Raw genomic sequence first — 13,500 nt, 5'->3', positions numbered from 1 at the left:
TTTAAACTTTAATAAAATCAACCATTAAAAACAATCAGCTAGTGATGAAAAAAGTTATTGATGAAAAACCAGTATTTTTCGTTCCTTCCGGGCAAAATACCTCAAAATTTTATTCACGTTTGAGACTCAAGCAACCCCTCCGTATGGTCAGATCTTCCTGAAACTTGGCATGAGACCTTCTGGTAAGCTAATAAATAATTTTGACTTGGTGCGAGTGAGATTTATCATGTTTCATTCTTCCTATACTATGATAAGTGTTCTGCGGTTCGTTAAATTATGAAAAACTACAAAAAATACTATTATGGTAAAGTAGCCATAACTTCTTCAATTTTCAACCGATTTTGATAAATAACCACTTGAAATCTTTGTTTTAAATTGACATTAAAAGAAAATCAGATTTTTTAAATGCTACCATCGAGTCAAAAACTTTAGTTGAAACAAAATTTTCTCTAAAAAAATGCGTTTTTTATAATTTTTTTCCTCAAAAAGTCACTAATATCAACAATACTGTTGGTCAAACGCAAAAACAGTGTTCAGATGATCGATAGAAAATTCATTCACCTTTAATATGCAAAAAAGAGATTCAAATTACTGTTATGTCGTCCGAGATATTTCAATCTAAGTACAAGAACTTTTTTAATTTTTTCGAAATTTCATATTTTGAGCATAACTCAAAAACCGTTCTACTGAGATTTTTTTGAATTTCATTTTCGGATTCAGCGCCCGATTTTGCATTGAAATGACCTTCAGTTTACTGAGTTCAAAAATGCTGTAAACTAGTGTTATTATTAAATAATCTCACCTTGAACGGTTTTAAAATTCAATCGCTTTCGAAGTGTTGTACCAAACTTGTAAACAAATTTTTGGCAGTGACAACTGAAAAAAATATGATTGCTTTGATTGGGTTAGCCAAAATTAGGCAACGATTGCTTATGTTGCTTCATCATTCGATAAATTCAGATACAATAAAAAAAGGGAGTTTCTAGAACATTTTTCAATTATTATGTTGAAGACCCCAGCTCAGTGTTAGTTATCTATAGAAATCCATTCAAGTATCAGAATAGGAACATGACGAGGTACAGAATAACAAGAATCTCGACGTGTTACTCTCACTCCATCGATTCGGCTTTCAAAGTCGCAGGAAACATCCGATAGATAAAAATGCGACTCGACAAAAGATGAAAGAAACATTCTTCGGATACCTCCCAATAATGCATTCGGTCAGATTACGGGACAAATTGAATGAAAAACTTTTTGCTTTAGCTTTGTTTTTGCTGGCATGGTTGTCATCCGAGCGAAGCTGTTGGTTGGTCCTTTAGTGCGATGAGCGAAAAAAAAATCCTCTTCCCCGATCAGACTTTGTTCTACGGAACTAGTTTTGATGTAAACGCATTTTGGCAATAATCGAAATTCAATTGAAGCACCCGATTTGGCTGAATTGTTTTCTGACATTGTCCTTGTTTGGCACGGTATCATTTAATCAGATGGGATACCGTTGTATTGTCTTCACTTTTTCCCACTTTAACTTTCCTTCTTCCTTCCTTTTTCTTTCTTATTTATTCTTCTTCTTTCTTCGTTCTTCGTTCTTCGTTCTTCGTTCTTCGTTCTTCGTTCTTCGTTCTTCGTTCTTCGTTCTTCGTTCTTCGTTCTTCGTTCTTCGTTCTTCGTTCTTCGTTCTTCGTTCTTCGTTCTTCGTTCTTCGTTCTTCGTTCTTCGTTCTTCGTTCTTCGTTCTTCGTTCTTCGTTCTTCGTTCTTCGTTCTTCGTTCTTCGTTCTTCGTTCTTCGTTCTTCGTTCTTCGTTCTTCGTTCTTCGTTCTTCGTTCTTCGTTCTTCGTTCTTCGTTCTTCGTTCTTCGTTCTTCGTTCTTCGTTCTTCGTTCTTCGTTCTTCGTTCTTCGTTCTTCGTTCTTCGTTCTTCGTTCTTCGTTCTTCGTTCTTCGTTCTTCGTTCTTCGTTCTTCGTTCTTCGTTCTTCGTTCTTCGTTCTTCGTTCTTCGTTCTTCGTTCTTCGTTCTTCGTTCTTGGCTTTTCGTTCTTCGTTCTTTCTTCTTCCTTCTTCCTTCTTCCTTCTTCCTTCTTCCTTCTTCCTTATTCCTTCTTCCTTCTTCCTTCTTCCGTCTCCCTTCTGCTTTCATCGCGTCACCATACTAAATTATTTGGTTAATCGAATGCAGATCTCTTCGTTGGTGAAAAAAAGCAATCAACAATTAGTTTGGAGATAGCTTTAATCCATTTGTACCGTACGGGTAAAAAAAAGAATACTTATTTGTCCCCATTTCGGATGGCCAAAAACCGACGTTTTAGTGCAAGTCACGTCCAGATTATCTGGCACCTGTTCGGTAAGAAAAAGAACAACCAAATAACGAGCAACCGGAAAGCAGGGAAAGAAAAGTTCCCTTAAAAGAAACTTGATGCGGGAAGGTCGGCAGCAAGTTTCCTTGCGTTTTCCGTAACACGAAGAATGATCTCGGTCATGTTTTAACGCTTCGCGAAACTCTCCCTTGCCCAAACCTTGCCTGATCCTTACGCTCTGGAAGGATCCAATATCACCCGATAGGACGTTGAAAAAGAATCTGTGGACAGTTTAGCTCGTAGCTTTAATCCGAGTCAGAGCTTCGAAACTGTCCGCCAAGTGAATCCAGTTCGTCTTCGTCGTTCGTTATTGTCGTTATCTTGAGTGGAGAAATGGCTAGGAGAAAATTGGCCAAAATACTCCCACACCCAAGCAATTTGTACCGTGCCATCGGCGAACAATGTACGTTACGTGGGTCTTGCGGTTTTTTTTTTTCTTTCCCTCTTATAAATTCGAAATAAGGTTAGGGATGAAACTAGTTATTTAGCTAGCAGGAGTTTTTCTTCAACATTGCATCCTCCATTGGTTACACAGCGACTCTAGGAAGCGCCACAAGTTCATCCTTAACGCCCACGTCACGTCACACGTTACGGAAGCTGCGATCCTAGAGATTTTTTGTCGCCAACGAAATAAACAATTTTCATCCACACTTTCCACTGCACTGTTGTGGCCCAAAGAAATAGCCACATTTCATCTCAAAGCAAACTGCCAATGTCGTCTTTATGTTCTCCCACGAGGGGTTCTATTTTTCTCCCATCAGCATGAAAGTCGAGTCCCGAACCCAACACTTCCTCTAGCTACTTGCACAAAAAAAAAGACGCAGCTCAATTTCAAGTTTATTGTCAAGCTTCTTTCTTGTGCACCCCCATACGTATCTGAAAGCTGCACTGCAGCATGCTCTAGGAAAAATTTAACAAATGAACTTTCAAGAATGCGAATGATGCTGCCAAGAGCAAACGAGAACGCTGTTGGGTGATGTAAAAGCGTTTTTCTGGACAATTTAAAACTCTCGTCAAACTAAACGGACTCGCTGGAGTTTTGTTTTTATGTTTGGTTATTTTTCTTCTGATTGTTGGATGTTGAAAAAAATAGGAGCTCATCAGTCAAGGCTCAATTCCAGATTAACAGTGTTTGTTGTAATTGATAGTCCAAACTGTAAACGGGATTCAAAATCAGATTATAAATGAATTCTAAGTAGGCAGTATTTGGTGAAAAACGTTTTTGTTTTACCAACAATGTTTTGCTAATTTAATTGTAAATATGTATGTACATTCGAACCAACTATAAATATGATCGAATCAATTTTAAATATAGTCGACCATGCTATATTTGTATGAATGATTGTATTAATATTAATTATATCATTTATCATGATTGTCTGAACAAAACAACTATATTTATTGCGCATTTGTAATAAAATGACAAAAATGACAAAAATGACAAAAATGACAAAAATGACAAAAATGACAAAAATGACAAAAATGACAAAAATGACAAAAATGACAAAAATGACAAAAATGACAAAAATGACAAAAATGACAAAAATGACAAAAATGACAAAAATGACAAAAATGACAAAAATGACAAAAATGACAAAAATGACATAAATGACAAAAATGACAAAAATGACAAAAATGACAAAAATGACAAAAATGACAAAAATGACAAAAATGACAAAAATGACAAAAATGACAAAAATGACAAAAATGACAAAAATGACAAAAATGACAAAAATGACAAAAATGACAAAAATGACAAAAATGACAAAAATGACAAAAATGACAAAAATGACAAAAATGACAAAAATGACAAAAATGACAAAAATGACAAAAATGACAAAAATGACAAAAATGACAAAAATGACAAAAATGACAAAAATGACAAAAATGACATAAATGACAAAAATGACAAAAATGACAAAAATGACAAAAATGACAAAAATGACAAAAATGACAAAAATGACAAAAATGACAAAAACGACAAAAATGACAAAAATGACAAAAATGACAAAAATGACAAAAATGACAAAAATGACAAAAATGACAAAAATGACAAAAATGACAAAAATGACAAAAATGACAAAAATGACAAAAATGACAAAAATGACAAAAATGACAAAAATGACAAAAATGACAAAAATGACAAAAATGACAAAAATGACAAAAATGATACAAAATGAAAAAATAATTTAAAAAAAAACACAAAAAATTACAAAACTTACAAAAAGTTACAATAAATTACAGTATATTACAATCAACTATAATAAATAATATGTTCGGCAAAGTTAAGTGTTTTAACATTTCGAACAATTACTCTTAATTTACCTACAAAATTTCGTATACTAAAAAGATATTGAATAAAAACAAAAAGTTACATGTATTTTTAAAAATAACCTGTATTCTTTTTTTTATTTTTATGTGATCTTGATAATGTCTTCGACAAAGTTTCTTCAAATTGTAAGATCTTAAACAAACTCTAAAATAATTATTTGAATAAATAACTTTTTCAACATTCTTCTAGGTGATAAATTCTGGGGTATTCGCTGGGGGGCTTGGAGACTCCACAAGAATATTAATTGATCTGAACAGTGAATTGACTAATTCAGCTGAATAGCTATTTGGACTGGGTGCTGTAAAACTAATGAACCCAGCTTTTAAGAAACAATTATGGTCATATTTTTTAAATTCCTCATAGAGAAAGAAAATAATTATAAAATTCAAAGTTATGAATTGAAAGCTTTAATTTCAACACTTACATATATAGCCGTCGTGGAATTAAACCGGGGGATTAAAAAATTGATAAGTTAATTAAATCTGATATTTTATTTTTGAACAATTCAATTTAATTTGCCAAATTTAAACTTTTGAGTCATTTTTGGTTCTCAATGTGTTCAATTCTACCATCCAAATTTGAGAAAACTTATTGTAGAACCATTTAGTACTGCGATTTCAAACAAATGATACCTAAGAATATCAACATTGTCACAATTATTATTCACAAATCTTTGGAAGCCTTTTTAGAAATTTCTAAGTAAATAAAACTTGCATATACAAGGGAATCATCCATCTCGAAAAGTGGGATGATCTCCAAAAGAGATTTTCATTAGATGGGGGATGGAAAAGGTAAAAAAAAACAATTTTATCATTTGAAGATAAAAATTATACCAAAGGCCAAATCTTATATGGTCAAACATGAGAAAAATTTTTTATAATGATTAATATAGAGGTTCCAAAAATTTCGAAAAGTCAAACGAATAATTTTGATTTACATTTTATGTGTCTCATTTGATTCAAAAATTTTCGGTCCGAACATGCTTTTTCTGAACTATTTACACAGTAAATTTTTGCTTCGATTTCCAGCAAAAAAAAGCCAGCAATCGGTTTCCAAATAGCTGAACTTTCCAGCAATTGATCTAGTTTGCTGGAAAATCAGCAATCGAGTTGTCAAATTAGAGTCTATATGTTTTCGTACGCTGAAGCAAGGCAAGGTTTTTTGATACACGAGGTTCTCCGACTTTCACAGTAGGCGCGGAGTAAGCAGGGCTCTCAATGAGTTTGTTTATTTGAAAATGGGTTGCCTTCTTCAGGTTTAACTAATAAAAATGGGAAAAAACCAAGTCTCAACGTTCATGCGAAGGCTTGGGAAAATCCTCGAAATTCAAATACTTTTTCTTCTCCTTCCTTTTCTGATCCTAACAATTTTGTTGATTTGGGTGAGATTACTGAGGAAAAATTAAAATTTTTGCATCAAAATTTAATGGAAATGATGCAACTTATGTTGAAAGCAAATTCAATGTTTGAAGCTTTCCAAACTTCTTTTAATTATGCTAACAAAATTATTATGACTTTGCGATTCCCTCATGGATCCAAATAGATGTTTAAATATTATGAATTGGAACGCTAGATCTTTGCTGGCTAACCAAGATGAATTCTTTTTATTTTTGAAAACTCAAAACATACATATTGCTGTCATCACTGAAACTTTTTTAAAGCCAGACAATAACTTGAAAAGCAATGCTTTCTTTAAAATTTTACGAAATGATCGACTTGATCGACAAGGTGGGGGTGTAGCTATTGTCATCAATAGTCGTCTCAAATTTAGACTTCTTCCTTCTTTCAATACAAAAGTCTTAGAAACAATTGGAATTGAATTAGAAACTTCTATGGGGAAAATTATAATTGTTGCCGCATATTTGCCTTTCCAATGCAGCGGTGAACAGAAAAATTTTTTGAAGGGAGATTTACAAAAACTCACCAGAAATAAATCTAAATTTTTTATTATTGGTGACTTTAATGCAAAACACCGATCTTGGAATAATATTTCATCAAATTCAAATGGGAATATTTTATTTAACGACTGCTCTGCAGGTTATTATACTGTTGAATATCCTAATGGGCATACTTGTTTTTCTTCAATTAGAAATCCCTCCACAATTGATTTGGTTCTAACGGATTTAGGCGAGCATTGTAGTCAATTAGTTACTCATGCGGACCTCGATTCAGACCACCTTCCAGTAACATTTTCTTTATCCCAAAGTCCCATTGAAAACCCTTTAAAATCAGCTTTTAACTTTCAAAAGGCTAACTGGGAGCGATATATGAATTTTATTGAACGTAATTTGAATGTAAACGTTCCACTTAATTCAATAGAAGATATTGATTTGGCTGTAGAAAATTTGGCAATTTCAATAGTCAATGCTAAAGCCGCCTCAATACCTAAAGTTAAACATAAATTTAATCAACCTTTAATTGATGATGATCTTCAGTTTTTGATACGACTGAAAAACATTCGTCGACGCCAATATCAACGTACTAGGGATCCTTATTTGAAATTTATTTATTGCGACCTTCAAAAAGAGATCAAACGTCGTTTAAATTTCATTCGTAATGAAAACTTTGCCAAAGCAGTAGAGGACATAAAACCCTACTCAAAGCCTTTTTGGAAAATAACTAAAATTCTGAAAAAGCCCCAGAAGCCAATTCCTACTTTGAAAGACGGGGATAAACTTCTTTTAACGAATGCAGAAAAAGCTCAAAAATTAGCCCAACAATTTGAGTCTGCTCATGATTTTAATTTAAACGTTGTAAGTCCAATTGATGCTCAAATTTCCCTTGAATTTGATGATATTCTTTCTAAACAAAATGTATTTGAAAGTTCTCATGAGACAAATATTGATGAACTTAAATTGATTTGTAAAAAATTTAAAAATATGAAAGCCCCAGGGGAAGATGGGATTTTCTATATTCTTATTAAAAAGTCTGAAAGCACTTTAAATTTTTTAGTTAAAATCTTCAATAAATGTTTTCACTTGGCTTATTTTCCAAATAAATGGAAAAATGCCAAAGTAACTCCAATTTTAAAACCTGGAAAAAATGCTTCAGAGCCTTCGAGTTATCGGCCAATTAGTTTGCTCCCTTCTTTAAGTAAACTATTTGAAAGAGTTATTTTGAATAGAATGATGATTCACATTAATCAGAAATCTATTTTCCCTGATGAACAATTTGGTTTTCGTCATGGACATTCTACTACACATCAACTTTTGAGTGTAACTAATATGATTAACGCTAGCAAATCTGAAGGATATTCAACTGGTGTTGCTCTTCTTGATATTGAAAAAGCTTTTGACAGTGTTTGGCACAAAGGTTTAGTAGCTAAATTAGCTCGATTTGATTTTCCTGTATATCTCACCAAAATTATTCAAAATTATTTGACTAGCCGAACCTTACAAGTAAGCTATCAAAATTCATGCTCTGAAAGGATACCCATTAGAGCTGGTGTCCCTCAGGGTAGTATACTTGGGCCAATCTTATACAATATTTTTACTTCTGATCTTCCTGATGTACCAGAAGGAAAAGGTAGAAGATTATTTGCTGATGATACTTTGCTTTCAGCCAAAGGTCGAAATTTACGGGTGGTACGCAGTAGATTGCAACAAAATTTAAATTCCTTTTTGAATTACTTGAAAATGTGGAAAATTTCTCCTAACGCTTCCAAAACTCAACTTATTTTATTTCCCCATAAGCCAAGAGCTCAATTTTTAAAACCTAATGAAAATCATTCCATAACTTTTAATGGGGTTTCATTAGAATGGTCTGATCACGTGAAGTACCTGGGACTTACACTTGATCGGAATCTTACTTTTAAAAATCACATTGAAGATATTCAATCTAAGTGTAATAAATATACTAAATCTCTTTATTCTCTCATCAACAGGAAATCCAGGTTGTGTCTGCGAAATAAGATGTTAATCTACAAACAGGTATTCCGACCAGCGATAATGTATGCAGTTCCGATTTGGTCTAGCTGCTGCGCGATGAGGAAGAAAGCCATCCAGAGGATTCAGAACAAGGTTCTGAAAATGATTTTGCGGCTTCCACCTTGCCACAGCACCGAAGATCTTCATCGGATTGCGGGCATTGAATCGATCGAAGAGATGGCCAACAAAATCATCTCCAACTTCAGAGGCAAATCGATGCAGTCTTCCATCGCAGAGATTCGTTCTCTCTATAATTAGTTTTAATATAGGATAGTCTTAGTTTTTAGTGGTAAGTTTGTAATATTTTTTGACATTACAGGATGTTCTCCTACATAAAAATACTTGATTGCACTCAGCAAAATTAATGCAAATAAATAAATTATAGTGATTAATAAACTATAGGGCTCTGGACAGTTCATCATTGAACTGAACACCTAATTTAATGTAATAATGTAATATAAATGTAAAGATGAATTGGTACAAATAAAGACATATTAAAAAAAAAAAAAAAAAAAAAAAAAAAAAAAAAAAAAAAAAAATGAGTTTGTTTATTATTTGCTCAGCATTTCTGTGGTTTGTTGGTAAACAAACTTCATGAGTTCCGCATAGTTGCATAGCCTGAATAGCCAAAATGGCTGAATCGGGAATTCGATATTCGGTAACACCTACTGTATGTACACACCTTGAAGCAAGGTGAGACTCTTTTTTGCTAATTTTGGTAAGATTAATATAATTATTTGTATTTTTCTCTATTCTAGCAACCAGACATTAAGTCAAGGGTACACACAAAACTTTCAAGGCTCTGTAGTATTGCAACCAATAAACCTTACACACCTTCTCTTATAGTATCCTTACATTGATTCGTCATACCTTAATTATAACATGCATTGCATTGAACAGACCTACAGATACACACTACAATAAAGCCGGAGTGAACAAGACTATATAGAATAAAGAGGCATTCGTGTACAAGCGGCTAACTGGACTGCACGTGTTTTATTCGAGTCTCCCCACCGACCTCCACGATACTACATTTTGGCGACGAGGTGCTATGGCGAACGCACTAGGTAAGCATTTTACATCGGAAATTGAGGACGAAAAAGAAAGCAGCAGATCAATCTTTTGGTTGGTCTGTATGCGGAATATATTGGGTGCTGAACCAGTCGCTTCAATGCGGTTTTAGAATTTCTGGTCTCAGTCTGCGTAAAAGCAGGAGTAGAAGGGCGTAAGAGCTAGAACAGACAGCAGGTAGTTGCTTAAATGCAGTGAAAAATCATTGAATGGACGAAATATGTTGAGAAGATGGATTTGAATATGAAGAAAAAATCGCTTAAATGCGGGTAGTGAATCATTTGAATTTGCAAACAAAAAAATTAGGATTTGGATTCAAGATGGCGTACTTTTCTGCATCGGAATGATCAGAATGTTTGAATTGGTGTGTGTGAGATGATTGATGCGATGAATATTCGGAACGTCAAAATGTGATCCAATAAGAATTAAAGCTGACTGTGTTCACATTCTCAGACATAGATGGAGCATTAAGTTTGCAATGATTTAGTGGAAATGGCTACGCGACAGACTGAGATGAATAGTGGTGAATGTGTGAAACGTCAAAATATGACGGGATACAACGATCCAATAAGAATTATACCTAACTGTGATTCATGTTCAGTGCGGATAAATTTTAAGGAAAAGTTAGAAAAAAAAAACATTGAGAAAGAAATTGTTTTTCAAGCAAAATATTGACTTTAAAAGTAATTTTGGATTTGTTTTTTTTTGACTGTTTGCAGACGTGATCCGTGCTTTAGGACTGCAGATGCAGCCATTCGATTATGGTTCTTACACCGACAATGTCGGCAGCGAATGGCGGAAGTGGCTTAGATCGTTCGAAACGATGATGCGCGCCGGTCGTATAGACGATGACGTTTGGATGAAGGACCTATTACTCCATTATGCGGGGCCCAGTGTCCAACAATTGTTCGAAACTTTGCCGGAACTACCAGCTGTGGACACACGTGGGCCGCTGCTCAACGTAGACATTTACACGCCGAACATGACCGCCTTTGAGGAAGCCAAGGCAAAACTGAATCTATTTTTCCTGCCGAAAGAGAACACATCCTACGAGCGTCATTTGCTAAGAGAAATGAAGCAGAAAATGAGTGAAAATATCGATGCTTTTACTATCCGTCTGAGAGTTCAGGCAGAGCGATGCGGCTTTGGGGACAGAGTGGATGAAAATGTTAAGGACCAAATCATTCAGAGCTGTCAGTCAGCTGCTCTGCGTCGAGATCTTCTGAAGCGTGGTGACATTAGCTTGGAGGAAGTGCTGAGTACGGCAAAGATTTTTGAGACCGTTGCCCAACAGGAAAAGTCCTTCACCAGCGGAGAAGGAACGAAACCACAGGCCAATGATGTTAACAAGATCGAAGTAGCGTCCTTCAGCGGAAAGAGAAAACGACCTTTTGTGACCAACCGATTCGAGTGTCATCGTTGCGGCTACGTCGGACACCAAGCCAAAGATAAGAAATGTCCTGCCAGAGGCGAAACATGTAGAAATTGCGGTGGCGCTGATCATTTTGCAAAAAAGTGTCGCGTTAAGCAACTGAAACGAACAGGCGGCTTTTCTTATCGTGAACGAAAGGACAACGGATGTTCTTCCAATACTGGGACAAGAACGTTTAAAAAGGATGAAGACCAGCAAACCGTGAAGCAGATTGATGATAATGCGGAATACGTGTTCCATGTAACCTCCCCTAGTTGTAATGGCGAAGTTACATGCGAGATCGGTGGAGTTATTGCGACCGCTGTCATCGACTCAGGTTCAAAATACAACCTTTTGAGCCAGTCAAAGTGGGATGAACTGAAGAACAATAAAGTGACTGTAACAAATCAACGTCGAGAAGCACCCATGGTTTTCAAGGCATACGGAGGCCAATCACTTCCGCTAGTCGGCGCATTCACGGCAACTCTCAAGGTTGGCAACTTGAGTGACATGGTGGAGTTCTACGTGGTGAAGGGCGATGGTAAAACGTTGATCGGTCGCGACACCGCGATGGCCATGGGAATTCTGAAAATAAGCGTCCCAGTTAACGAAGTTGAATCCAACAATTGCGGTAAGCTAGGGACAATCAAGGATGTAGTCTTAGATATACCGATCCGAGCAGACGTCGTTCCAGTTGTTCAACCATACCGGCGTATACCAGTGGCACTGGAGAAGCTTGTCGATCGAAAGATAAATGAGTTGTTGAGTAAGGGAATTATAGAGCCGGTGAACGAACCAGCGAAATGGGTTTCTCCCGTGGTTGTAGTCCCAAAGGGTGACGGCAGTGATGTCCGCATTTGCGTTGACATGCGTCGTGCAAATGAGGCTGTCGAAAGAGAAAACCACCCCTTACCGACTTTTGAGGATTTCTTGCCGCACCTTGCCAAGGCAAAGTTTTTTTCACGTTTGGATCTAGAGAGCGCTTTTCACCAGGTACGTTAATGTGTAATGATACTCACTTGTTTTTTTTTATTTTTTTAAAGTTGTTGAATTTGTTTCTGATTACTTGGCAATGTGAATTAACACTGGATGAATGAATTTTATTAAATAAATAAAAAAAAAACTGATAAATTGCGTTTTATGATAGGTAGAAATATCAAAACGGTCCCGTGAAATCACGACGTTCATCACAAGCAGAGGCTTGTACCGCTACACAAGATTGATGTTCGGAATAAATTGCGCTCCCGAGCTGTATCAAAAAACCATGGAACAGATCCTTAGCGGATGCGAGGGAGTTGTGATTTTCATCGATGACGTCATGGTTTATGGAGCCAATAAAACGGAACATGACATGCGTCTGGCAAAAGTTCGCCAGCGGTTGCAGGATAAAAACGTTGCGCTCAATGAAGGTAAATGTGTTTATGGCGTCACAGAAATGAAATTTCTCGGACATATTCTGTCCGTGGATGGAATTAAGCCAGATATGGACAAACTTGAATCGATCCGCAATTTTCGGGAACCAAAGTCAGGGGAGGAGGTCAGAAGTTTTCTTGGTTTAGTAAACTATTTAAGCAAATTTATCCCTGATTTGGCAACACTGACGGATCCTCTGCGACAGTTAACGAAACAGAAGCAAACTTTTATTTGGGGACCATCGCAACAGGCAGCTTTCAGTAAGTTGAAAACCCTTTTAGCTAGCCCGACTACACTAGGATACTTTGATGTCGATGATCGAACACAGCTTGTAGCAGATGCAAGTCCTGTAGGGTTGGGCGCAGTCCTCATGCAGGTCAATAGCCAAGGGGCTAGAATTATAGCTTATGCAAGTAAGAGTTTATCAGACGTAGAACGTCGGTATGCACAAATTGAAAAAGAAGCGCTAGCCCTGGTATGGGCCGTAGAGCGCTTCCATTTTTATCTGTACGGTCGCTCATTTGAATTGATAACAGACCACAAACCATTAGAAGCAATATTTAGCCCTAAATCGAAACCATGTGCACGCATTGAGAGGTGGGTTGTTCGATTGCAAGCGTACAAGGCGAAAGTAATTTATAGACCCGGGAAAACAAACATCGCCGATCCGCTTTCTCGATTGGCAATCACAGACAGTTTTCCAGGTAGGACTTTTGATGAGTGCGCAGAATTCTATGTAAATTGGGTAGCTTCGAACGCTAAGCCAGTCGCAATAAAAATGACCGAAATTGAAAAGGCTTCAGAGATTGACATCTCGATCAAATCAGTAAGAGACGGTTTGGAACATGATATATGGTCAGAAGAATCAAAACCTTTTAAACTCTTTGCTACAGAACTGTGTTTTTCTGGTCCAATATTATTGCGAGGTACCCGAATGATTATACCAGCACCCTTGCGAACGAAAGTCCTAGAGCTTGCCCATGAAGGCCACCCGGGA

At 36.1% G+C, this 13,500-nt stretch overlaps 1 protein-coding gene across 1 annotated transcript; it reads left to right on the top strand.

The window, feature by feature from the left end:
* Window positions 1-2,684: 2,684 nt before the first annotated feature.
* LOC129738186 (uncharacterized protein K02A2.6-like) lies at window positions 2,685-13,487 on the top strand. Its single transcript, XM_055729377.1, has 4 exons — window positions 2,685-2,754; window positions 10,399-12,083; window positions 12,238-13,100; window positions 13,397-13,487. Exons 1-4 carry the CDS (start codon window positions 2,685-2,687, stop codon window positions 13,485-13,487), a joined length of 2,709 nt encoding a protein of 902 aa, XP_055585352.1.
* The last annotated feature ends 13 nt before the right edge of the window (window positions 13,488-13,500 follow it).

Source organism: Uranotaenia lowii, chromosome 1 (genome assembly GCF_029784155.1).
Source record: "Uranotaenia lowii strain MFRU-FL chromosome 1, ASM2978415v1, whole genome shotgun sequence".
Classification (NCBI taxonomy): domain Eukaryota; kingdom Metazoa; phylum Arthropoda; class Insecta; order Diptera; family Culicidae; genus Uranotaenia; species Uranotaenia lowii.
Note: the sequence above shows the minus strand (reverse complement) of the source record. Positions and strands in the feature narration are given on the sequence as shown.